The sequence below is a fragment of the Brienomyrus brachyistius genome, chromosome 7 (assembly GCF_023856365.1).
Source record: "Brienomyrus brachyistius isolate T26 chromosome 7, BBRACH_0.4, whole genome shotgun sequence".
Lineage (NCBI taxonomy): Eukaryota > Metazoa > Chordata > Actinopteri > Osteoglossiformes > Mormyridae > Brienomyrus > Brienomyrus brachyistius.
This window is the reverse complement of record NC_064539.1, coordinates 12,192,809-12,216,098: the sequence shown is the minus strand read 5'-3', so window position 1 is coordinate 12,216,098 and position 23,290 is coordinate 12,192,809. Positions and strand designations below refer to the sequence as shown.

Here is a 23,290-nt window from a genome sequence, read left to right as displayed (position 1 = left end):
CGCACGCACACACACACACACACACACACACGATGTAAAGATGCATCATGATGAATGAATTACTAAAGGTGCAATTGAACTGCATCAATCTATAACATCATAATTAACTTTTGGAGACAAAATCCTCAAAGACATTCCTACTTCTGGGCTGCATGCTTTCATATTCACAGGCTGCAGGCAGATGAGCAAAGTAGCATTGCCTGCATATGAATTTCTGAATAGTAGGATTATAGAGGAAGGCTGATTAGTAGTCATAAAGGAAGGGCTACATGAACGCTTTTGGAAAATAGCTATCCTTTGTGGCGTAAAAAGTACAGTAAAACCTCGGATTGCGAGCATAATTCGTTCCGGACACGTGCTTGTAATGGAAAGCACTTGTATATCAAAGCGAATTTTCCCAATAGAAAAATAGGAAACTCAGATGATTAATTCCACAACCCAAAAATATTCATATAAAAATGATTAATACAAAATATAAAGTAAAAATCCATAAAACAAATTAACCTGCACTTTACCTTTAAAAGAATCGTGGATGGTGTGAGAGAGACGAAAGAGAGGAGAAGAGAAGGGTTATTTTGTAGGATGACTTTCAGTATAACAGAATCACTGCTATCTGTTAACTCACTGGAATCTTTTTCGTTTTTGCGACTTTAACAAGGAACCTATCCAATGACGGCTGCTTTTGCCTCCTTTTCGATTTCGCGGAAATGTGATCATGATATCCTAAAGTTCATATGAAGAAAAAAGTAAAATATGACAGGTAGTTTAGAGTTTTTCTGATTATGATGACCAAACTGTTTTAGTCATAGTAAAGAAGCGTGTGACCGGTATAATGATAAATTACGTCAGACTCAAACCTTCATGGAAGTTGTTTAAAGGTGCCATAGAATGAAAATTTGACTTTATCTCGGCATAGTTGAAAAACGAGTTACACGGAGGTACATGGAAATGACATACCGTGAATCTCAAACACTGTTCCCTCTTTCAAATATAATTCCTGAATATGTAAAATAAGGAAGTGAAATGAGCCATTTCAAATTCCTACACTGTTACTTAATCTTAACCATGCCCCCAACCTTAATATATGCCAGCCCACTTTTAAGCTCAATGGACATGCGCATTCAGACTTCAATAGTTCTACAGGCACTGAGAAAAATGAAGCAGAGGACAGCCATGAAAATGGCAGGTTGTATACATAAGTGTGCCGTTTGAGGTTGTGATGGGGATGTCGGCACTTTTTATACCCTTCCTAGTGAACCAAACTATCAACAAGCATAGTTGATGTTCATCTTTAACAGGTAAGTCAGGGGTACATTTCCCAAAGGCTCCCATTAGCAACTTACACATATGAAACAGTTCAGTTGCATGGTTCGAACTACAAAAGTTGCTAATTACATTGCTAGCAACTATGCTTTTGGAAAAAACGTACCCCAGCTTAGCAGGGGAGCAGTAAACAACACTACAAAGTCTGACACTGATACTGACATTGACAAGAGGATTCTGTACTTCCAGTAACCTACTTAGGTTAATGAAACAAATATCTAATCGACAATGCAATATATATATAAAAAAAGAATTAAAGCAAATTCATTACAAGCAACACATTTACAAGCTACTGAGCTTGCATTTTTGAGTGCTTTATGAAACTCACATAAAGCTAGCATCGGAAAATCATTTATTGCGCGAGATGAAAAATTATTTCAATGTACTTGTTACAATGCCCGAAAAAGTTATGATTGCATTGTGCCTAGGCTGTAGAGGGACTATTACAGTTATATGCGGCAAATTGATTCTGTATCAGTCATCACAGTGCCACACTGTAATCCAGCTAATCAGAGCAAAGCTCATGAACATATTAATGTACACACGAAATAAGAGAAAACCTCCCATTTCATTTAAGGGCCAAATTATAGGGTTGTAAATAGGTCGGTAAAACCACTTCTGGACATTTTTCGACCAAATCAAAATACCTCCTATCTAAATATAAGAGAACAATTTAAATAAAAAGTGCATTATAACCATCAAAACTCACAAAATTCAAATTGAGGATATGAATGTTCATAGTCAAAATACAATACTTAATATGTCACCCAGACCTACTTTAGAGATGCACAATATATTGGTCGACATACCGGTTTCAAACATCGATTAAAAATCAAGATACAGATGCTCCTCTACTTACGAATGAGATACGTTCCAAACGGCTGTTTATAAATTGAAATGTTCATAAGTCATTATTCAACACCATTTTAAGGGTATAAGCAAGTACAAAGAACTAGGACGCTGAGAGTATGCATGCTACTCTGCTGCGTGGCGGGAGTAGCGGCCAGAAGTCGTACTAGGTGGATTTGGCATGCAGAAAAAAAAAATTGATGTTGCGGACAGGAAACGGGAGCCCAATAAACACAATTTGGACTTACAGTCCTCTTCATTCATATGTCTGAAAGTTCGTAAGTTGAAAATTCATAAGTAGAGGAGCATCTGTATTCAATCTGATTTAATTATTACTTTATAAGTTGGTTAGCATTTGATGAACGGCCTCTTTCCCTAAAGTCAGTATCATTAGTCTCCTCTTTAAGAATACACAACCATCTCATAAATTTGATTTTCCCCAGTACAAATACAGGGACTAATATGAAGTTAATGACTTGTGTTATACTGAGTGAAGGTCCCCATGTAGAGATCTGAGAACCAACGTCAAGTATGCGGCACCGTGTGTGAAATCGTGTAAAAATCACATTAGTGAGTTACACCGTACAGCAACTTTACACAATTTACTGCAGTTATTATATACTTGTATCAAAAATCCAACTATTCATCCATCTATCCCCGCTTATCTAGCACAAGGAGTTGAGGGTACGAGGCTGGGGACACCCTAGGCGAGCTGCCGGTCTTTCATGGCACACATACATGCACACACCATGGGCAATTCAGAAATGGCTACTGACACAACTCAATGCCTTTGGACTGCAGAAAAAACCAAGGTTCCCAAAGGAAAGTCATACAACCGCAGGCCGGGGTTGGGAATTAAACCTGGACACTGCTATGCAATGAACCACAGTGCCACCTAAATTACATAAGACAAATCGTAAAGTTAATCCCTCGTTACCTTTAATAGGAAAATAAAGCAGATGACAAATACAGAGCCACTCCCTGTTAAATCAGTACTGGCTACCTGCTAATTTGGTAATTTACCAAAGTCCATGATCAACCATGAATGGTTGTTTTTGGGCAAGGTGATATCACACATTAGAACATAGTGAGTTGGCTGGCTGTCAAAAACAGCTTAACCCATCTCATGGTGAAATCGAGTCTCTAGCTGATTTATGAGGCACAGCAAACTAGCCAGGAACATAGTGATTCTGTGAAGGGCAAGTCCCCCCTCCCCCTATCAGAGTGGGGTAATACTACACATCAAGGTCATACCATATTTAATGAATTTTGGCAACTCACCATCCTTTTATTCAAGCCTGTTAATTTTGTTCTACAGCCTGGAGTTCTTCTTTATTAAATACATGAAGAAAATATTACTGCACCAAAGTATCAGAAGTCGTAGAATTATCAGTAATTTCAGTGTTTTTCTGGTACAATCATGTTTCATGCTGTCTCAGACTTAACAGATGTACAATATCTAGGATTCATCAGTATTTTGACAGAACAAAGAATGGCACCTCACAAATCAGGGTTGACCCCTGATAAAGGATTTTGAAAGAGGGCTCTCTTACTTGAACTCAGTCGCAAAATACTTCAGGAAGCCAAGTAATAAAGTCCCCAAGGTAGACTGGTTCTTGGATTTGAAAGGAGGAATGCCTTTCGGACCCTCTGGTACAAGGTGGATCTCCATGGAAGGGTTGAAACATTCCTAGCCAGAGTAGTTTTTCATCAGATATCACAATTAGAAGTGAACTGTGTCAGACACATTAATGCATGTACATACTAGCCCACTGAACCAAGCCAAAAGGGATTCTAAAAGGATGTACAATCCTTTTTAAATGACTCTCTAAACTAATACAATAAAAAGGCATTAAAGGTGATCAATTGGTGTCTTCATACTGTCTGCAAAAAACATATACACTGCAGTTGCAGGATCAATAGTAGATACTCAGTCTATATAGTAGATACTGAGACTATGTATGACACACTACATATTTAACTCTTCCTGATCAAATAGCTATACAAGTATAGGGAAAGATAGGGCTGGGCAATATCATACTGATTTTATATGGCACATGCGCAATAATGACCAGGGCTTCAGATCAAAGATGAACGCAGTTTTTCGATACTATATGGACATTTATTTACCCCCAATATTTGGTAAGCAGATTAGTAGTACAGCTAAAATATTAATTAGATGCGTTTTGAGCCACCCAAAACTTAGTAATCTTTATTAAATTTGGTTAGCAGGGCACACCACATCTAGGCCTGTCGTGATAAACGATTAATCAATTAATTGCACGATAATTAAAATGAGGTCGATAATTTTTCTGGCTGTGATAATTTTCATTTGCATGCTTGTTTGTTTTCCTCGTATCTCTCTCTACCAAATGGGAATATCATCTCTTTTTAGCAAACCGGCTCATTTGGCTCAGCTCACCAAGAAGAGCCGGCTCTTTCAGCTCCTAAGCGGCTCTTTTTAAAAAAAACCCGCCCCTCTCTTCATTTAACCTGATGCTGATTAACGTGATCTGATTTGAGCTTGTTAAAAATAAGACGCCATCACGTGAGCGGGCTTTTTCGGAAGACAACGTGTTCCGGTCACTGTCGTCCTTAATGTTTAGGCAGCTCAAAAACCCGTACAATTCTATAAACATTAATAAAACAGCTCTTGAACGGGAGCCGGCTCCCATCGATCACTAAAGGGTCGGATCAAAGAGCCGTCTTGTATGCGAACGACACATCACTAGTAATGAGGTGTGAACTCTCGTGTCAGTCGGCTCTTTGCTCTTTGGGCTCACTCATTTCCAGTCTGTGAAAAATGGCATTGGTTTATGCATGCCGTTTACAGGACTTCCCCAAACTTATGATCAACGACGTACATCGCTTTTGCAAATCCTTCTCCAAAGTACCAACGAGTAAATTAGAGAAGGGCTTTAAGATGTTTGCCTTGTCTTACATCCACAGATATGAAGGGGAGTCTTATTCGTTCAACTTTGCGGCTGGCGTTAGACTGAGACATGAAGAAGAAAAAATTGGTTATGATGATCATCCGGGGGGCGGCATGGTGGTGCAGTGGTTAGCACTGTTGCCTCACACCTCTGGGATCCGGGTTCGAGTCTCCGCCTGGGTCACATGTGTGCGGAGTTTGCATGTTCTCCCCATGTCGTCATGGGGTTTCCTCCGGGTACTCCGGTTTCCCCCCACAGTCTAAAAACATGCTGAGGCTAATTGGACTTGCTAAATTGCCCATAGGAGTGCATGTGAGAGTGAATGGTGTGAGAGTGAATGGTGTGTGAGTGTGCCCTGCGATGGGCTGGCCTCGTGGCCACCCTGCCTCGTGCCCATTGCTTCCGGGATAGGCTCCGGACCCCCCGCAACCCAGTAGGATAAGCGGTTTGGAAAATGGATGGATGATCATCCGATTATAATTATCAATTTCACCCAGGCAGACGTGTTCACTATAAGCGGTAAAGTAAAATGTGGCAATAAATGGTCCAGAGCCTATCACGGAAGCAATGGGTACGAGGCAGGGAACAACCCAGGATGGGGGGCCAGCCCATCACAGGGGACAATTAATCGTCCAGCAAAATTTGTTATCGTGACAGGCCTAACTACATCATGCTGTTTTGGTATACTATGCTTGATATACCTTGGTGCGATTTGCACTGAAGTGTCAGTGAAGAAAGGAACAGCTCAGCAGCCTCGATATCTTTTAAAAGAGGTGATCTTGCGGATAAACAAGGTAAAAAGACGTCGGTGGTGTGGCGGTACTTTTTGCAGTTTAAAGTCTGACATTTATTAAACGTAAGGATATGCCGAATTTGCTAACTTTTGGGCGCAATAAAATGCCTCATTGATATTTTAGTCATTAATATTAATCTGCTTAACAAATTGTGGGCATAAATAAATGCCTGTATAGTACCAAAAACCTGGCGTCTGGCCAAATGCTTTGCCTTTGATCTGAAGCCCTGGTGATTATTGATGTGCCATATAAAATCGATATGATATCACCCAGCCCTAGGGACAGATATATGGAATGACTATGAATCACAGGATTATTTGGAGTCAGAGGGGTCAAATTACAATAACTGGCTGTTCAAAATATAGCTGACCTAAAAAGTGACATTTCTATTCCTACATTCTTACAGTATCATTTATTCACACAGTATTTCAACTCCTCTAAGGAATAGTTCAGAAAAACTTTCAACACTTCAGAAGTTACAAGCAATGTATCCATCCACTAAAATTAACCCAACGAGAGGAGGTGGGACCAACCAGTCAGATGTTATGACAAGGAAGGCACAAAAGGACCCAGGGCAACAAATAGCATGAACTACAGAATGTGACTTAAGCAGAACTTACGGCATAATCTTTCTGAAGGCAAGGTATGACAGGTTCAGACAGGGCTGAAAATTAAACAAAAAAGAGCTAAACACCCATTTTAGAGATAAATGCCAACACAGTGCAAGTGGCAAACCAAACACATTGAGGCAGAACTTAGAGACATATTACTCACTCTGGAGGTAATGCAGAACCATCAGTACCAGAGTGTAGCTGCTAAGAGTCCCACGACTCGCATCATTGATTCCATGGTGCTGGGCCCACTTCTTTATGATGAGCACGACAGGACGAACACGACATTCAGCTGAGGGTGAAATCATCACGTTCTTAACAGTACTGCAAGGGATCCATTTCTTTGTATTGAAATATGTCACAGCCATGGGTACCTTGAACACTGTACAGAACATATTTGTCCTTTATTTAAAACATTAAGCTTAAATGTCCAGATGTTATTATAAGCGTAATTAGATTAAAGTAAATAAAACTGTGAAAGTGAAAGTAGGCAAAACACAGGACCTGGCTTTCTCTTTCTCACTAACCTCACTTACTGTACACCACACTTATGACAAGGTCATGCTCAGTGGATATAAGGCTAATCAGAAACAATTCATCAATGTACTTTTGTTAAATAGAGAGAAAAAAGGATTCATCAGCTCTTAGTTTGGCTATATTGTACTTACTGTATGCATAGCTTCTTAGAAGGAATGTGTTTCGTATGCCAACAATGTTGTTAACATTCAAGTCAAACTCCACACCACTGGGGAACAAAGATTATAGGTATTATCAATATTCGGAATTCAGAGATGATCGTAGGTTTTAAAAAACCCGCAAATTCAATGTCCTTCACAGTGTCAGAATCATATAAAAAGACTGCTGGTGTTATAAAGCTAAAGAGTTTCAAAAGCTTATATTGTTGTTCAAGTACCATGGAGAGATTTGCTCATTTAAACTGGAATTCTGCCTGTCATTGGTGAACTGGCTGAATGTATACACAGAGCTGCCCTCTGTGGCCCAAAATTACAGAACCTGATAGGGCAGATCAGTCTTTTGTGTTAACCATCACAGTCATGATAGAGACTTATTTTTGCTAAGAAATTAATAATATAGACCACTATAATATGGAACAACTATTTAGACACATCACTCCACAAACACGGGAAAAAAGCTTACAAAAAATAAGCATATCAATCCATCGGTTTTATATTATCACTTCCAGAATCACCAAGAGGCAGGGGAATGCCCTAATTTCAATCACTGACAAGCATGTTTGAAACAAAATGAACTGCAGAAAAAATACTATTTTGCGTAGGTTAACCTTCCATGAATCTGGTCCTAACTGCATCTCAGGGGGCTGGTATTTGCATAATGTTCAATCAATGAAAAACACCCAAAAAACATATTTTAGCACATAATGCAAAGGACAGGATACAATAGATCTAAACGTACATTTTGGTGACTTCATAACAGCTACCTAAGATGAAGATAAAAATGTCCCCTACCATGTTTCTGCGACATTTACTGAGCCTGTTTTAAATCTTTAAAAATGCCAAAGGTGGGAATCTCACAGAAAATTAAACGTAGCTTAACAGCACTACTGTGATGGAAATAAAAAAAAAATGTCACATTTATTACAATGCTATAAGTCTGTCTGCTTGTACCTTGCCTTTCATTGAACTTCAAATTCATATTCACTCAACCTATGTTATAATTCATTTTAGTGTGGCAGTCAAAAATGAAATGCAGCCAAGTTCAACCAACGACTCTGAACTGTACTTTCTGCAAGCATCCTTTGGATATAAAAAAATCAAATGTGATACACCTAAATTCTTTAGGAAAGGCACCTATTAACCTTTTTTCCCACATAAATAACATTCCATTCTCTCATGTATTTATACACAATTTCTTGGAAATATCTATAAGCTATAGTCATGTCACTATTAGTGAAAGAAATGCCTACCTGAATTTATCCCTGAATTTCAATATGGGCACTTTTGCACGAATAAGCTGTGGTCTGTCAATATATGCTGAGAGAAAAGAGGAAAGAAATCTAACTTGAAAAATATACCCAAGAAATATATTTTCCATAAATGTCAATCACGGCAGAGGACAATCCAAAAATATTCCAATAAAATAGTGAACTACCAATGTAAAATACTTCATAATTCAATATTGTAAATCGGATTAAAATATATCCAGTCAAATGGTGGGAATAAATAGAATTACCATGAGCATCTAATGAAAATGCACAGACCCCATAAGCCAGACTGGTGTTAAGTGGACTGGAATATATGTGTACACTCAATGGTTAGCACGGTTATGTGAGTGTGAAGCAGCTCCTAAGCAAATGTCATATTGTAGGCTTTCACTGAAGCCTTTCACAGGTATACAAGCATCCAAACACCTCGCAACATCTGTATGACAATGATGACAGCACGAGCAAGTGATTTTTTTACTTTTACATTTTTTCATGGATAGTTCATGTTGCTGGCTTACCATATATTAAACACCGTTCTGGTCAAACAATAATCCTGTATTTGTGCAGAACTACAGAAAACTTAAAGTTATGTCCGAAGCATATTTCTCATATAGAAGCATTATACCACAGAAGACACATTCTGCCTTACTGCAATGCTCCTGACCTCCAGTAAAGCATACAGTAGCTCAGTACTTACACAGCTTGTAAAGCAATTTCTGAATCAGACTGAGGATGTATACGGCATCTGTTCTCTGGTTCACCTAAAATGAAATAAAAAATACCAGCAAGACAGCACTTTCAGTTTGGCTTACATTTTCTGAAGGTGCTAATACGTATTCAATTTTCAGTCATAATTATGATGTAAGATGTGTGAGCTAAAGAACATCTTTGCCTCAAAAGTATAAACTCACGTTTCCTTCTTTGACAACGAGGCACAGATCTGCATCACTGCTTCGGCTACCAAAGCCGTTGAGAGAAGAACCAGCCAAGAACAACCTGGCATCTGAAAGGGAGACATAGTGTGGGCACAGTGACCTCGAAAGGGCTCCAGTCATTTCTTAGAGAACAACATAAGAGTGTTTTCAGGCGTACATGGAAAAAGCCTCTGGATTTCCCTTTGGAGCTGAGTCCTACAGAGTTCCTTCTTTTCCAGGTCATCAGTCTGCTGCTGGGAGGCTTGAAATAGATCCATAATCTGCTGACTAAGCTGATGGCACAACAGGACATTGCATTTGCACACATTCACACCAGTGACTGAAATTAAACACTCAGGGAAAACTGGACAAGTTTTACTTGCACAGTTAACTTTTATTTAACCAGGATGCGGGACATGAGCAGGAATCTTGAGTGCAGCTGCTTGCTATTAAAATCAGCTTTGGACAACATTGTCATGTAATTTGTCATAACAATAACACTTAAATATTTTACTGTAGTAACTTTCTCGGTTGTATTTAAGAATCACCATCTAATACTGTGAGCTGGGGCACTACTGCACCTTCCAGCTTCAGTTTCAGGACTTTGTAAGTCTGCATTATCATTGGCTGGGAGTAAAATAGATTCCTCACAGATGCATCAGATCTGGGTCATTGCATGCCTAGAAGGTATGGGTTGCAGTGCAGTCCTGTAGTGTAGACGGGAAAACACAGTAACACAGGGCAGGACTAGGGATGCCCCCTATATGGGGAAACTGAAGGAGACATTACCTTATCGGTGGCAGCAGCCTGAAAAGAGTCAGGAATACCGTGGCAGGGTTCCCCCGGGAGAGCAGGCGCATAGCCAGCCTGCTGTGATCTAAGTGGGCTGACAGAAGGCCCACAACTCTCACTGCGCAAACGAGCCCCAATGGTCTGTGGTGTTGGCGAAGGGGTGACCACCCTGGACGTCCTTTCATGGCATCCTGGAGAACTGAAGCGCTGCCGCTTCAAGTCATACAATCCGTGATCATCACTCCTCCTCCTAGAAGACACCGACACAAATACCTCCTCTTTAATTTCTGACTCTCCATTTGATGTTTCTTTGATGAAGTAGATTGCAGTGTGTCGATAATGAAATTTAATTTTGCAAAGATTCATTCAAAATTGTTTAATGACCAAAGAAGAAAAAAAAAATCTGTGGTCGAAGCACACTAAAATAAAATAGATGAACATTGACCATCTCTTACTTCCTGCTCATTCCCACTGGGGGCACACTGAGAGCTTGAGGAGCTGTATGGAGTACCGGTTTCCAGTCATAATGACGGTTGACAGGAAAAGGTGAAAGGCTGTTCAAAGAGAAAATATTGAGACAGAAGAATGGAATAAAGACCTATTAAACAGAAAACTGTCCAGATCCAATGAAACAACAGTGTGTGAAATTTTATTTAGGACTTTTACATAATCACTTAATTCTAGGGCAAAATATTTGGAATTAAACAGAAATATTGAGTCACGTGGTCTTACAAACATGTTTGGCATAGTGATTGATCCTGTACTTACTTATTTCTGTTTTTAAAAGGAGGAGCTGTCATTTGTTGTTGAGCGAACACAACAGGTACGGAGAGAAGTCCATTCGCTTGCCCATGTTTAGGTGGGAAGTGCGGGCACCCCAAAATAGAAGAGTGGGGGAACATACTCCCCTTCTGATGCTAAACATTTATTCTGCTACCTGCGTAATAAGAAAAGTGCCTTACTTACGTTGTATCGCATTCCCCAAACGTTAGAAATAATTTCTCTCGTTACAATATAACCCGACACGCATCACATGGTAAAATAAGGGTAAAAATAATATGCAGAATTAACATGGGAAATAAAACGTATAACACTGTTTATCATCTGATGCAACGAGGAAACAAGGTTGCGAAGCGGAAATAGCTAAGATGCTAAATGCCAAGAGCTTGTCCACAGACAAAAGTTTAAATGCTCACATTTAACCAATATGTTAAAGTAAAAACTTCCAAAACGTCTAAAAATGACATCACCAAGAAGGTCTTAGGAAACTGAGTACTAACCCCCCAAACTTGAAATATTACTTAAAATTACACCTACAGCAATAAATGACTTACAAAGATTCGAGCCAAAATCGCTCTTCAAAGCTTTAATCTCTGACAAGAAGTACTCCTTATGTCATTTGTGTATTCTTAGCTTCTTCAAAATTGATATTAAGCTGGAAAGCTTAGCTAACACGCCCGGACCAGTTTGTTGATTGACAAGCAGTATATTTTTCAATACTTCCTGGCAATCGTAGAAAGAACAATTCTGTTCCGGGTCATAGTGTTTACCGTATAGTTTGTTTTGTGCGCATTTTATTTTTATCCGGAAACTATACTTCTTTCCGCGACACTGATCAGTTGAAACAGTTGAGTGGATGGATTGATGTTTATATGGATTATTATTGATGATTGATGATACTTGCTCTAAATATGTTTTTTTAAGATAAAGACGCTTCACAGTTACAGTCTTGTAAACATTTTTTTAAAACATTTTAGCTGCAGCAAGGTAGTACTAGCTTCAATAGCATCTACAGCACCTTAGTATATTTATATAAAAAACGAAATAACGACACATCACTCAAACTTATTTTGCACATGTCCTTAGGTTTTTACTTCTCTTTTTACCTGTGTTTGAAAAATACTGTTTTGTTTTATTTCATCTTGCAGTACGTTTTTATACCTAATACGTGATTAATACAGCTGTTGGTGTTTCATCCATCCATCCATCTTCCAACCAGGGGTCAGGGTGGACCCAGAACCCATCACAGGCAGCATTGAGCACAAGACTGGGGTGCACCCTGACGATCTTATTTCTAACAGGGCACATGTTGAACTAACTGCATGTCTTTGGGTTGTTCGGGTTATTATTATTATTATTATTATTATTATGCTTCAGTACTACTAGTGCGTAATATAGTTTGGGTAGCATGGTAGCCCTATGGATAGCATTCTCCCTGCGTTGTTTGGCTTTACTCCTATACTCCACAGGCATTCTGTGGGGGGAGCTGCCCAATGTGTGTGTGAGTGTGTGCCATTACTTGGCAACCCATCTAAAGCAGTGTTTCCCAATCCAGTCCTCAGGGACACACAGACAGTCCATGTTCTTGGGGGGAGCAAAAATGTGGACTCTCTGGCAGAGAGCTCAGAGGAAGCAAAAACATGGACAGACTGTGGGTCCCCGAGGACCTGATTGAGAAGCATTGATCTAAAGTGTTCCCCCACCCTGAATAATATTCTGCCTGGGTTAGGATCCTGCACAATCCTGCACTTACATGTAAAAAATTGTTGTAAGGTGCATGGAAGTTTGACTCACCCAGAAATATAGCACTCTGATTCTAAAGATGTAATATTTCCGCATTCACAGATAATTATGTTCCTTCATGTGTATTTTGATATATACTTGGTGCTGGTATCAGCAAGAAAAAAAACACAAAATGCATGATATGCATTTTATTAGTATATAATTGTATTAATATAAATATATTCTTTTATGTAAAAAAGGAATGATTATTTTAATAATTAATTTGTGTATATATATATATATATTGGTTTAGCTGTTTTAACAAGCCCACCATTTAACTAAATTTATGTAACCATTTTTACATTTGAAATGCATTTGTAGACCATAATAAAATAAAATTCACGTCATTAAATAAAACCAACTTATTCTAACATACTGTTTAATGTATACAATTTTAAAGTGTTAAATGTGTGCAATGCCATAATTATAAATTAACCTGACAATTACTGATGGATATTAGTTGTTCAGAGGGTAAAAAAATCAACCATAGCTACATTGTATTTGATATAATGATTAGTCTTTGAAAATCAATGTTTAGTTTACATCCTTTATTGTATCTGTTCCTGAACTAACTGCACGTCAGCCTTCTTTACAGAAACAACGTCAGTCCCAGAACATGTGATGACGTCAGTGCGGAGGGTGGCGTAGTGACGTTGGTCCATTTAATACTGTCAGTGAACGGTGGATGGGGACAGAGATACTGAATAAGATGGCATTGGTTGCAGGAATATGTAGACGCCTAAAAGGAAGCTTTTGATAAGGATATGACAATAAAATATTGTATCTGGTGAAAAATATAAAAGGTATACTCATCCTCTAATATTACCTCTAAGAATCCAGTTCTTGCCTGTAAAAACAAAGGGTGATGGAGCCATAAGAATATTGGTTTAACGGAAAACTGAAAATATTTCTCTTTGGAAGGACAAATATACATTACATAATTTTTGTCTGATGGTTTTCGAAATAATTTTTAATTAATCTTATTGTCCATGTATCATTGTCTTATAATTTCCTGTAGAGGAATTTTGATGTGACTGATTTAGATCAGAGAACCGCAATATAGGCAACGAACGAATGAAGATCGAATATTGGCGAATTAAACTTGAAGTGGGAGCTGGATTGAACCGTTCAGCATTTTTCTTGCCCCAGGATAACTATATGCGGTGCAGCTGGATACATTCTGGAAGAGGTGTCAGCTTTGGAAAGTGCATACCGGAGGGCGTTATGAAAGAGCACAGAGTTGTTATACGCTGTGTTTCAGACCGAGTGGATATTTAAGGGTCATTTGGAGATCAGAGAAGGCAGTGACGCTGGCGACCCTTGCAATGAACACAAACGCTCCCTGTTCTTCCTATCTGTGAGCAAACCATAGCCCTCTGTGCTCTACAATTACAGTTACATTTAAAAGAGAACGATTTATAATGAGATAAGTAGCTTTATTTGCCTTTGCTTCTCTGGGTGAGCACACCTGCAAATAAGAACTTAAAATGCATTTGATTTGACATTTGCTAATGCACACAGTGAATACATTGCCTTGGATTTCATCTGAACTCGATATTTCGTAGCTGGATTTAAAATAATGTATTACTGAAAGGAAGCGAATCTGGAAAACCTCATCAAAACGCCGCCACCGTCGAGGCTATTCACAGCGCCGTAGTGGGGAAAATACAGCAATAACCACCGTGGGAAGCTTCAGTTAGGCGCACCACATTTCCATCAAACACATCAGCCAAAATGGGGTAAGTCTTGCTTAAACGTGTAGTTTAAACTCTCATTTTACTAGCGTGCCTCTGTCTCTAGAGACGATATCGTTAGGTAGATTTGCATGTTTTAGGGGATTATGGAGATAATCTATAGATACGCATAATGCAACTCTGTCCTTTTTTTATATTACTTTTTTCGTTAGTCTATATCAAATTTATATTTTAGCAAGACTACATGTTATAAAAAGAAGCATCATGGCTTGCTTGTATGTTCAGGCTGTTCAATATATAGCTGTTTAACGTAAATGGGAATTGATCCCCTTGAATACACTTTAGTAACGCCATTCATCAGTAATTCTTGTGACCGCACTTGCGATACACATTACTGCGTGTCTTACAATAATAGTGAGTTTAGGCGGATTATTTAAAACGCACGGAACTACTGGTATTCAAGTCCTCAGTGGAGATACTTGTAAAATACTAATAAATGTGTGCCTGTCTAATTTAAGCATATTAACGAAATTGTGAATTTTTGAAGTTTAGCTTTTCTACATATCAGTTACCTCTACTCTTTTAAAATTCTATTATAGTAATTTTGGGTGGAAATAAAACTTGGTTAAGGATATATATAGTTTAATGTTTTCACAAAGACGTGCATGCACGCACAAACAAATTTGTGTATTGGTAAACATTTCTACGATAGACATGTTTGCTATTAAATATTGTAAACATCAGCATTTACTTTCACTTTTAGCTCACAATAGGTTTGTCATGTATAATAGTTTGTCATTTTAGTAGGTAGTAGAAATGTCGTTTTATATTTATATGATGATTACATAATATCGATCTACTACTGATCTTTTTGTTCTGAAAGTGGGCATGTATAGCGGGGTAACAACAGGGCAGCAGTTCTGCATCCCGTTTCCTCGTTCAGGTTTTAATATTTACGTATATCCCAAGGATTCACATGTGACAAAATTATGTAAGGCCAGTTGTTCATTCCTAAACGCACCCAAAGTCTAAGTGTGCTCCAGTAGCAAGTACATTACAACCGTTATACTTACAATTTATTGTAACACTACGTTTAGTTGACTTGTTTATCCAGTCAAAGCACATATTTATTATATTTATAATGAAATTAATATATTATTTTATGAGAGCTCTGAACTTTTTATACCAGCAAAATAGTGTTATTTGGTATCAATAGTATTAGTAATAGAGGTTTTGAAAAAAGGTTTAAAAACACATTAATGACAATTTTGGAATCATGCTGTGTTTATCCGTCTCAGGTTTGGCTCTAATATAAAAAATTATAAATAACAGTAATGAGAACTGCAAAATGTGCTTGTAGTTAATGAAACACCTGCATGTGAGATTGTCTAACTAGATGACTTTTTATATTTTAGTATTTTACTCATGAAACATCATATAAATCACTCTACTATCACCAAACGTCAAAACACCTTAATTTTTGCATTAGTCTTACCAGCTTAAACTTGTAAAGTAAAAGTAAAGAACATGTTACTTAGTTCAAGGTGAATATATTATAAGTTTATTTAAAAAATGGATAAGTTAAGATAATGGGGAAAATGGTAGCGCAGGAGGTAGTGCTATCTTTCGGCAACCGGAGGGTTGCAGGTCTGAGTCCTGGTTCCTCCTGATCCCATCGAAGTGTCCTTGAGCAAGACACTGAACTCCAAATTGCTCCCGGTGAGCAGGTTGGCGCCTTGCATGGCAGCTTCTGCCATTGGTGTGTGAATGGGTGAATGTGAGGTATGAAATGTAAAGCGCTTTGAGTACTTGTAGGAGTAGGAAAATGCTATATAAATGCAGTCCATTTACCATAAGAAACTTGAAAGCTAAAATGTAGTTCTTTGTATGTTTGGGGAAAGCAGGAAATGTTTTGTTTTTCAGCATCTTCAACATCCCATAACTGACACATTCTAAGAACTGACTGATGCAATAGTGACTGAGGTTTTTCTAAAGATTTCAGAAGGAAGAGGAAGTAAATGGAAAACACTGTCTGATCAGTTTGTGCTGGGCTGGTGATCTTTCATATTTTAGCTGTACATAAGAAATCCATTTGATATTTTATTAAATATAAATTATTAAATAGGTACATATATCGTAACATGAACTGTATGTCACCACAGTCTTGTACTGCATAAGTAGTATAGAGGATGAATGGATGAGTGAACAATATGTCTGTAGATATTGATCCATCTGTCCATCAATCCATCATTCAGTGTTCTAACTGCTTATCCTCATCTAGCTTGTGGCTATAGATGTTAATTTTTAGATTTTTCAGAATGATTTAGGCCTATATTTAGGTTTGACATTTTGGTTTACAGCTATCAAATAGCACTCTTTGTTACATATTCCATTTATACTTTTTAGGGAGACTTCGTTCTTGGACACATCTTAAGAAATTGTTGTAATAGGTTAGGAATAGAGTTTAACACTAAAAACCAAGTGTTCAGCTGATTCCTTTACAGATACCGCTCCATGACATCAAAGTGCCCTTTGCCGTAACAGAAAACATTAATAAAGCAGCTGTATGACATCAGGCCCAGTTCTGCTGGTGTACATTTTGCCAGAGCTACATTCGCAGAGCTCTGACCTCTGATGTTTTCTTTCATGAGGAAAAAGAATAGCTGCCAACATCACATCATTTTGCAGCACACAAAAAGCACTGCCTTTGGACGCTCTACTGAATTTGGTGTTTTTATGATGTATGACTAATGACTGTTTCAACATCAGTGGGAATTTTATTTTATTTTTTTAAAGGAATGGATATTTTCCATGGCATCCCAACCATGGTGTTCCCCCGTCTTTGATAGGCTCCAGGTCCCCATGTGATCCTAACCAGAATAAAAGATTGGAAACTGGATGGATGGATGCAGTTGATATCCTAATTTTATTTAAACATCAGTGGGTATTTACATATCTGTAAGTATACTGGCATGATGTAGGGAATGTAGTTTGATGTGTTTTACTGATCTTCCTTTACAACATGCACAATCTGACACCAGCACTGTAAAAAGCCACCCAAAGCCCAGTGTAAATTCGTTTCCTGCATCACAGAACAGCTGGGAGAGCATGGCTGGGAGATCATGAGATACTGCCTGCAACCTGTTCTACCACACGATTTGACCACTGAAAAATGTTTTTGACATCTTCGGGAGCTGGTAATCGCTGTGCGGCGGGAAGTCAGTTGGGCTGCCTGTTCGTTTTGTGGCGTTCACCTCCAACCGTGAGTCTAGCCTTTCACACATTATGGCTGGGGAATGCATCCCCACCGAAATTCAATAGCGTTAAAGCTAGCTAGCCATGCACGCAAACGGGCTGAGGCTGCAGGTCAGCCTCAGTGACAGCTCAGTTGCTCTATCTGATACCCCGAACATGATAACGTCCTCAACACCCGTCTGAACTGAATCAGAGGCGTAATATTTTGAATTCTATTTGGGAAAATGTTCTGCGGCTGTGAAATACTATTAAATGGATTGGATTTAAATTTATAGGCTAAATAATTTTTGTAACTTTGTAAATCACACATTGAAAATAACAATGTGTTCTGCATAAAGCACTATTCAGTTTTGTACTCCACATGTTTTTACTTATTTTATTTGTTTTTATTCTAATTCTATTATAATTTTTCTTACTGTGTCTCACAGTAATATAGTATACAGAATACAATGACTTATTCACACTCACATGGAGCAACAGGGAATAAATGCCCCCCAGGTGGGACAGTGATGAGAACCTTGGATCTGCCTCTGCATCATCTACCCAGACATTACCTGCATGAGTCTGAGTAATGAATAAGAACATAGATATGAATATGAAAGTCTGGTCATGTGAGCAATTATAAAGTGTAATTAGATAATCAGGTATAAATACTTATGAAAAGTAGCTATTTTTTTTTATGCAAAAATACGGTTATGCATTATGAGTAAACATCCATCCATCCATCCATCCATTTTCCAAACTGCTTATCCTACTGGGTCGCGGGGGGTCCGGAGCCTATCCCGGAGGCAATGGGCACGAGGCAGGGAACAACCCAGGATGGGGGGCCAGCCCATCACAGGGCACACTCACACACCATTCACTCACACATGCACACCTATGGGCAATTTAGTAACTCCAATTAGCCTCAGCATGTTTTTGGACTGTGGGGGGAAACCGGAGTACCCGGAGGAAACCCCACGACGACATGGGGAGAACATGCAAACTATGAGTAAACATGCTTTTTAAAATGAATTTTAAATAGCAGTAATTTTACTGGTATTTCACGACTACAAAATGACTGTATAGATTTTTACATCTTAAAGCTTGGTTTTTCTGTTGTGAGTAAAGCTGCCCAGTAAATATGCAGGATCCTAATCGGCAGCCCTGTGGTCTCACACCTTCAGGGCTAGGTTGGGATTTCTGTCCCAGCACTGTGGTTGTTAATGTTGTGTGTTCACCCTGCTCTCCCCGAAACATGCAGGCAGGTGACTGATAAATCGTTCTTGGTGTTGTGTGACTGTGTGTGTGCCCTGTGATAGGCTACATCCTCTTCATGTTACCCCTTGTCTTTTGTCTTGTTCTTGCCGCCATGTACTTAGTTCACTGCTTATTGGATGAGCAGTTATTGAAGATGGATGGAAAAAAAATCAACATTTATGCACAGCTGCAGTGCCCTGTACTTTGCAGGGTAGCGAAAAGTCAGTATTAACCAGCTTTAATCCTGTGTGTTTCACAATGTATTCCCAACATGGTTTTCCACACACAGATGGCATGGAGGCTCAATGGGAAGCACTGTTGCCCCATGTGTTAAGGTTTGGGAGTTTAAATCCCTCCCTCACTTTGTGTGCGTAGGATTTGCACGTTCTCACCGTGTTGTCTTGGTATCCCTGGGCACTCCGGGTTTTCCTTCAATCCAAAGGTGTGCACTTAGGTTAATTGGTTTCTTGCAATTGACCATGGAGTATGATTTTATGAGTGTGGGTGTGTATGCATGTGCATGTGCATGTGCATGTGACGAAATGCATCCCACCCATGGTGTAGCCCACCTGTGTGCCCTATACTACCTGTGATGGGCTGTAGGCCAGGACACTGAGCAGGATAACTGAGTAGGAAGACAATGGGTATTTCTCATTCATTAATGCCACCAAAATAGGCATTATATTGTTTAAACTGGAATGGATGTAACTCAATATAAAAGATATAAGTAGACATTTCAGACAACAGTAATGAAAATTGTGTTGTTTGTTTCGTAATACGGTACCGTAAGCTTTTTCACGGATTCAAGGGTGAACTGGGTCTCATAGCCTTGTATGTGTATGGGACAGAACAGCAATAAGCTAAAAATAATTCCCAGAGTAGCTGCATGATATGATGCAGTATGACATTGCATATCCAGTCTCCCTCTCAAAGGAACATGAAGCTCACATACTACCAGCTGCACATACAAAAAATAACACTATTAATTAACCAAAAGATGCCATTTTAGAGCAGCGGTACATTGTGTTAGCTGCTATTATCAATAGCGAATGAAACCGTTATAAATCTGGAGTGGCTTTTGCAGTCTGTTTAAGGACAGTCCCTGTCATGTCAGCTAATGTTTTTGGCACTGTAGAGGAACATGTGTAAAGAACGAATGCAGGTGTTGAGATGCGTTCTCTTAGCTGCATCGCTCTGGCGATAATGCGTCTTACAGCAGTGTTTCAGCCACGCGACTGGAATTGCATAGATGGACTCCAGTGAGTGGGAGGAGAAGAGACCCCTGTAGTCCTTGCCGCTGATGCATGCTTGTAGGGCTATTCTGATTTTTTATTTTTTTTTCCATTTTTTTGTAAGAGTTCATATCTGAGATTGAAGTAAGATCCCTTCCCGCTTTTGTTAACAGAGCTCGTTTGTGTCGCAGTTGCAGTGAAGGGGTTACTGCTTTGCATTTATTAAAATGCACAGCTTGTGAAGGGCATGTGTAATGGATGTTTTAGGATACATAATAAGTCTTTGATTTTATGAGTTTTACTATTGTTAAGTATGCAAATGAGTTATGCAAAGCAGCAATGCTTCTGTGGGGTGTGATCAAATGGGCGATGTCTTCTCAGTTGTTGCACTTGATATTGTCAAAAGCAAAGACGGACACTCCTCACAAGTCCTTTATAAATATATACATCTGCAGTGTATTTATGGCTTGCTATTGCAATTCAGTGAAATACGAATTAGAACTGCAAAACGTTTGCTTGTATGGAATGGAAAGGAGCAGGATAGATGTTTGATTGACCTACATACATTTTTCACATCCTGTGAAATCCAGGTTTCTGAACCACTATACTGTAATGGGCCACTGGACTACCAAGCACACACCCCCCTCCTGCGCCCACTAGGTTGAGCCTGCTTCGACAGGTTGAGAATTCCTGGTCTACAGTACCTGCGCAGTGTGCTGCACTTTCCTTCTTCTTCTCATCAAATTAACCCAGTTTCCCCATCCTAGATGTTCTCCTTCCCACCTTAGCTATGCTAGATTATATGTACTCCTATATTCAGCCTTTTCACACCAGTTCCAGTTCCTGGAAATTATCTTTTCATTTAGCTTAATTAAAACTCGCCGTCATATTACCTTTGATTAATTAATGACTCCTGCCCTGTAAGTAACAGCTGCCAGTTTCATTTGCTTTGTAATTAATTCACATCTCAGGATAGAGGACAGCTTCCATGCAAGGCTGCCGTGGAGGACACCGTTTTGTAGGTTAATCAGTCTTTTGTCCAAATAGATTGCAGATATCTTGTACAGAAATGGGTCTGATAGCAGCTCTATATCTCTTAAATATATCTATAGTGGGGTGCCATGTGGCTCAGTGGGTAAGGCTGTTGCCTCATGAATCTCGCCTCCACTTTCTGTGTGTGTAGTTTTCTCACATGGATTTTGCAGGTACTCCAAATTCCCCCTACAGGCAAAAGACATGCATTTAGGGTATTGGGCATTTCCAAATTGCCTGTAGCATGTGTGTATTTGTGTGTGTGTGTGCGTGTGTGTGTGTGCGCGCGTGTACGCCATCCAGTCCAGAGTTCACTCCTGCCTCTCCTCTATGCTGCCTGGGCTAGTCTCCCCCCCCCAACCCTGTACAGGGTAAGTGGTTGGAGGATGGCTGGGTATCTACAGTATTGTATTTTATCTTATTATACTCAGTCGAAATTGGGAAAATGTTTCCCTTACTTACGACTCAGTGTTAAACCACAGAACCTTTAGATGAGAGTGTGCTGTCCCAGTCAGCCTAGAATATTCTGCTTTCCAGAATGACAATATACCACCAGTGAACTGGCAACATGGAACTTCAAAGAGAATGTTGGCTTTGAATCGCGTGTAAACGTTGACAGAAGGAAGAGGAATGTTAAGGTGAAAACTTACACACTGTATAACACACCAGGAAAAGGAAATATGTCCCTTTGCATTATGTTACTATCACCACTAAATATTTAAAACAGTAGCTGAGTCCCTCATTTTAATAATGTGTTATATAGAGTTTCAAGTAAACCTGAATGTCCTTGGTAATTATTCAGATGGATTCATTGACCTTTTATGTATTGATTATAATCAAATTAAACTTAATGGTATATTATTTATAGTATACTGTATAAAAATATTAATTGTTTAGATCACTGAAAATTGCCAAATTGCTTATACTGTACATTAAAACTTGATCTCATTATGTGAGGTAAAACTGAGGCAAAGTAACTCACATAGTGCAGTGAGTTTATTTTATTGGGTGAAATTTTATCAGAACACCAAGCTAACATTTTGTTTCTGCGGCGCAGCATCAGCAAGTAATTGTAATTATTATGGGATTGCAATGGAAATGACCTTCCCAATGTCAAAATAAACCATTCAGCTTTCTTTTAATGTTGATCTTGTCATATCTCATCTACAGAACAGTTTAAGGTCACGTGTCTTTAGAGGATTACACTATGTATACATAGTTAGTATAGATAATGGCTGCATATGAACCTTTGTACTGCTTTTTTGTGTAGTTTTGGTTTTTGGTTAACAGTTGTAACAATACAAATTTGTATTAGTCACCTGTATGTTCTTAGGCATTGGTTTGGTGTGATGTTTGCACAACATACTTTTGTTGCTGTGGACACAATAAACGAAAGATATTTGCTTGTAGGAGGTGTTTGCTTGCCTTCTGTTAGCGTTAGAGAAATAGGCCTACCTCAGTGTAGTTCACTTAAATTAAACTGCAAATTCATTAAATATTTAAAGCAGTCCGGACTACCTGTTTCATTTGCTTTCAAATTCATATTTATCAAGTTATTTGAATATTTTTATTTTATAATACATTTAAAATAGCTAGCATTAAATAAAATGTTTGTAAAATCTGGACTACTTTTATACATAGCAAATATTATATGATGCACATAATTTGCTATTCTATACTGGGAATAATCCATCCATCTTGTAGCTCCTTATCTTGGTCAGGGTCATGAAGCAGGTGGGGGGGCTATTCAAGGCGGCACAGGGCATAAGGCTGGGGTGCACACTGGATGGGTTGATATTGGGAATAATTTTGTTCCAAAAACACTAATATATAATGCATACTCCCATGAGAGCCTCAGTGCTCTATCTGACCCACCCATACATTCCTGCCAGTCATGCTGACCGGACACAGAGAGCTTTATTTATGACATTGCAGTGCCATACTCTCTATAAAGGTACATTACATGGTAAGGTATATAAAGCATGTAATTATGCAATCAGATGAATAATTAAGCTTATGTACAGTGTTTATATTTCAATGCAATCTGCTTATAAAAATTTCTTTCAACTGGCACATTTATAACATGTGATGCTCTCT

General features: G+C 38.7%; 2 protein-coding genes across 5 annotated transcripts in view; one reads left to right on the top strand and one right to left on the bottom strand.

The window, feature by feature from the left end:
• Positions 1 to 11,689, bottom strand: part of LOC125745635 (poly(A) RNA polymerase GLD2-like) — a 29,030-nt gene extending 17,341 nt beyond the window's left edge. Inside the window, exons 1-12 of one of the 2 annotated variants that reach the window (XM_049018655.1) lie at positions 11,514 to 11,689; positions 10,948 to 11,116; positions 10,635 to 10,733; positions 10,177 to 10,429; positions 9,566 to 9,680; positions 9,385 to 9,476; positions 9,171 to 9,234; positions 8,456 to 8,522; positions 7,179 to 7,255; positions 6,674 to 6,802; positions 6,520 to 6,563; positions 3,726 to 3,862 (exon numbers count right to left, since the gene is read on the bottom strand). In XM_049018655.1, the coding sequence (XP_048874612.1) occupies positions 3,726 to 3,862; positions 6,520 to 6,563; positions 6,674 to 6,802; positions 7,179 to 7,255; positions 8,456 to 8,522; positions 9,171 to 9,234; positions 9,385 to 9,476; positions 9,566 to 9,680; positions 10,177 to 10,429; positions 10,635 to 10,733; positions 10,948 to 11,081 (1,211 nt within the window). In that variant the 5' untranslated portion in view covers positions 11,082 to 11,116; positions 11,514 to 11,689. Of the gene's footprint in view, positions 1 to 3,725; positions 3,863 to 6,519; positions 6,564 to 6,673; positions 6,803 to 7,178; positions 7,256 to 8,455; positions 8,523 to 9,170; positions 9,235 to 9,384; positions 9,477 to 9,565; positions 9,681 to 10,038; positions 10,430 to 10,634; positions 10,734 to 10,947; positions 11,117 to 11,513 lie in introns of those variants that run through there. The other variant, XM_049018656.1, reaches the window with a different exon arrangement.
• Positions 11,690 to 13,439: 1,750 nt separating this feature from the next.
• The window catches only part of LOC125745644 (homer protein homolog 1), a 51,084-nt gene continuing 41,233 nt past the window's right edge, over positions 13,440 to 23,290 (top strand). For all 3 annotated transcript variants that reach the window (XR_007398726.1, XR_007398725.1, XM_049018670.1), the window contains exon 1: positions 13,440 to 14,480. Coding sequence is in view for 1 of the 3 variants with exons in the window: in XM_049018670.1 (XP_048874627.1) it covers positions 14,476 to 14,480 (5 nt within the window). In the remaining 2 variants the exon portion in view is untranslated. The remainder of the gene's footprint in view (positions 14,481 to 23,290) is intronic.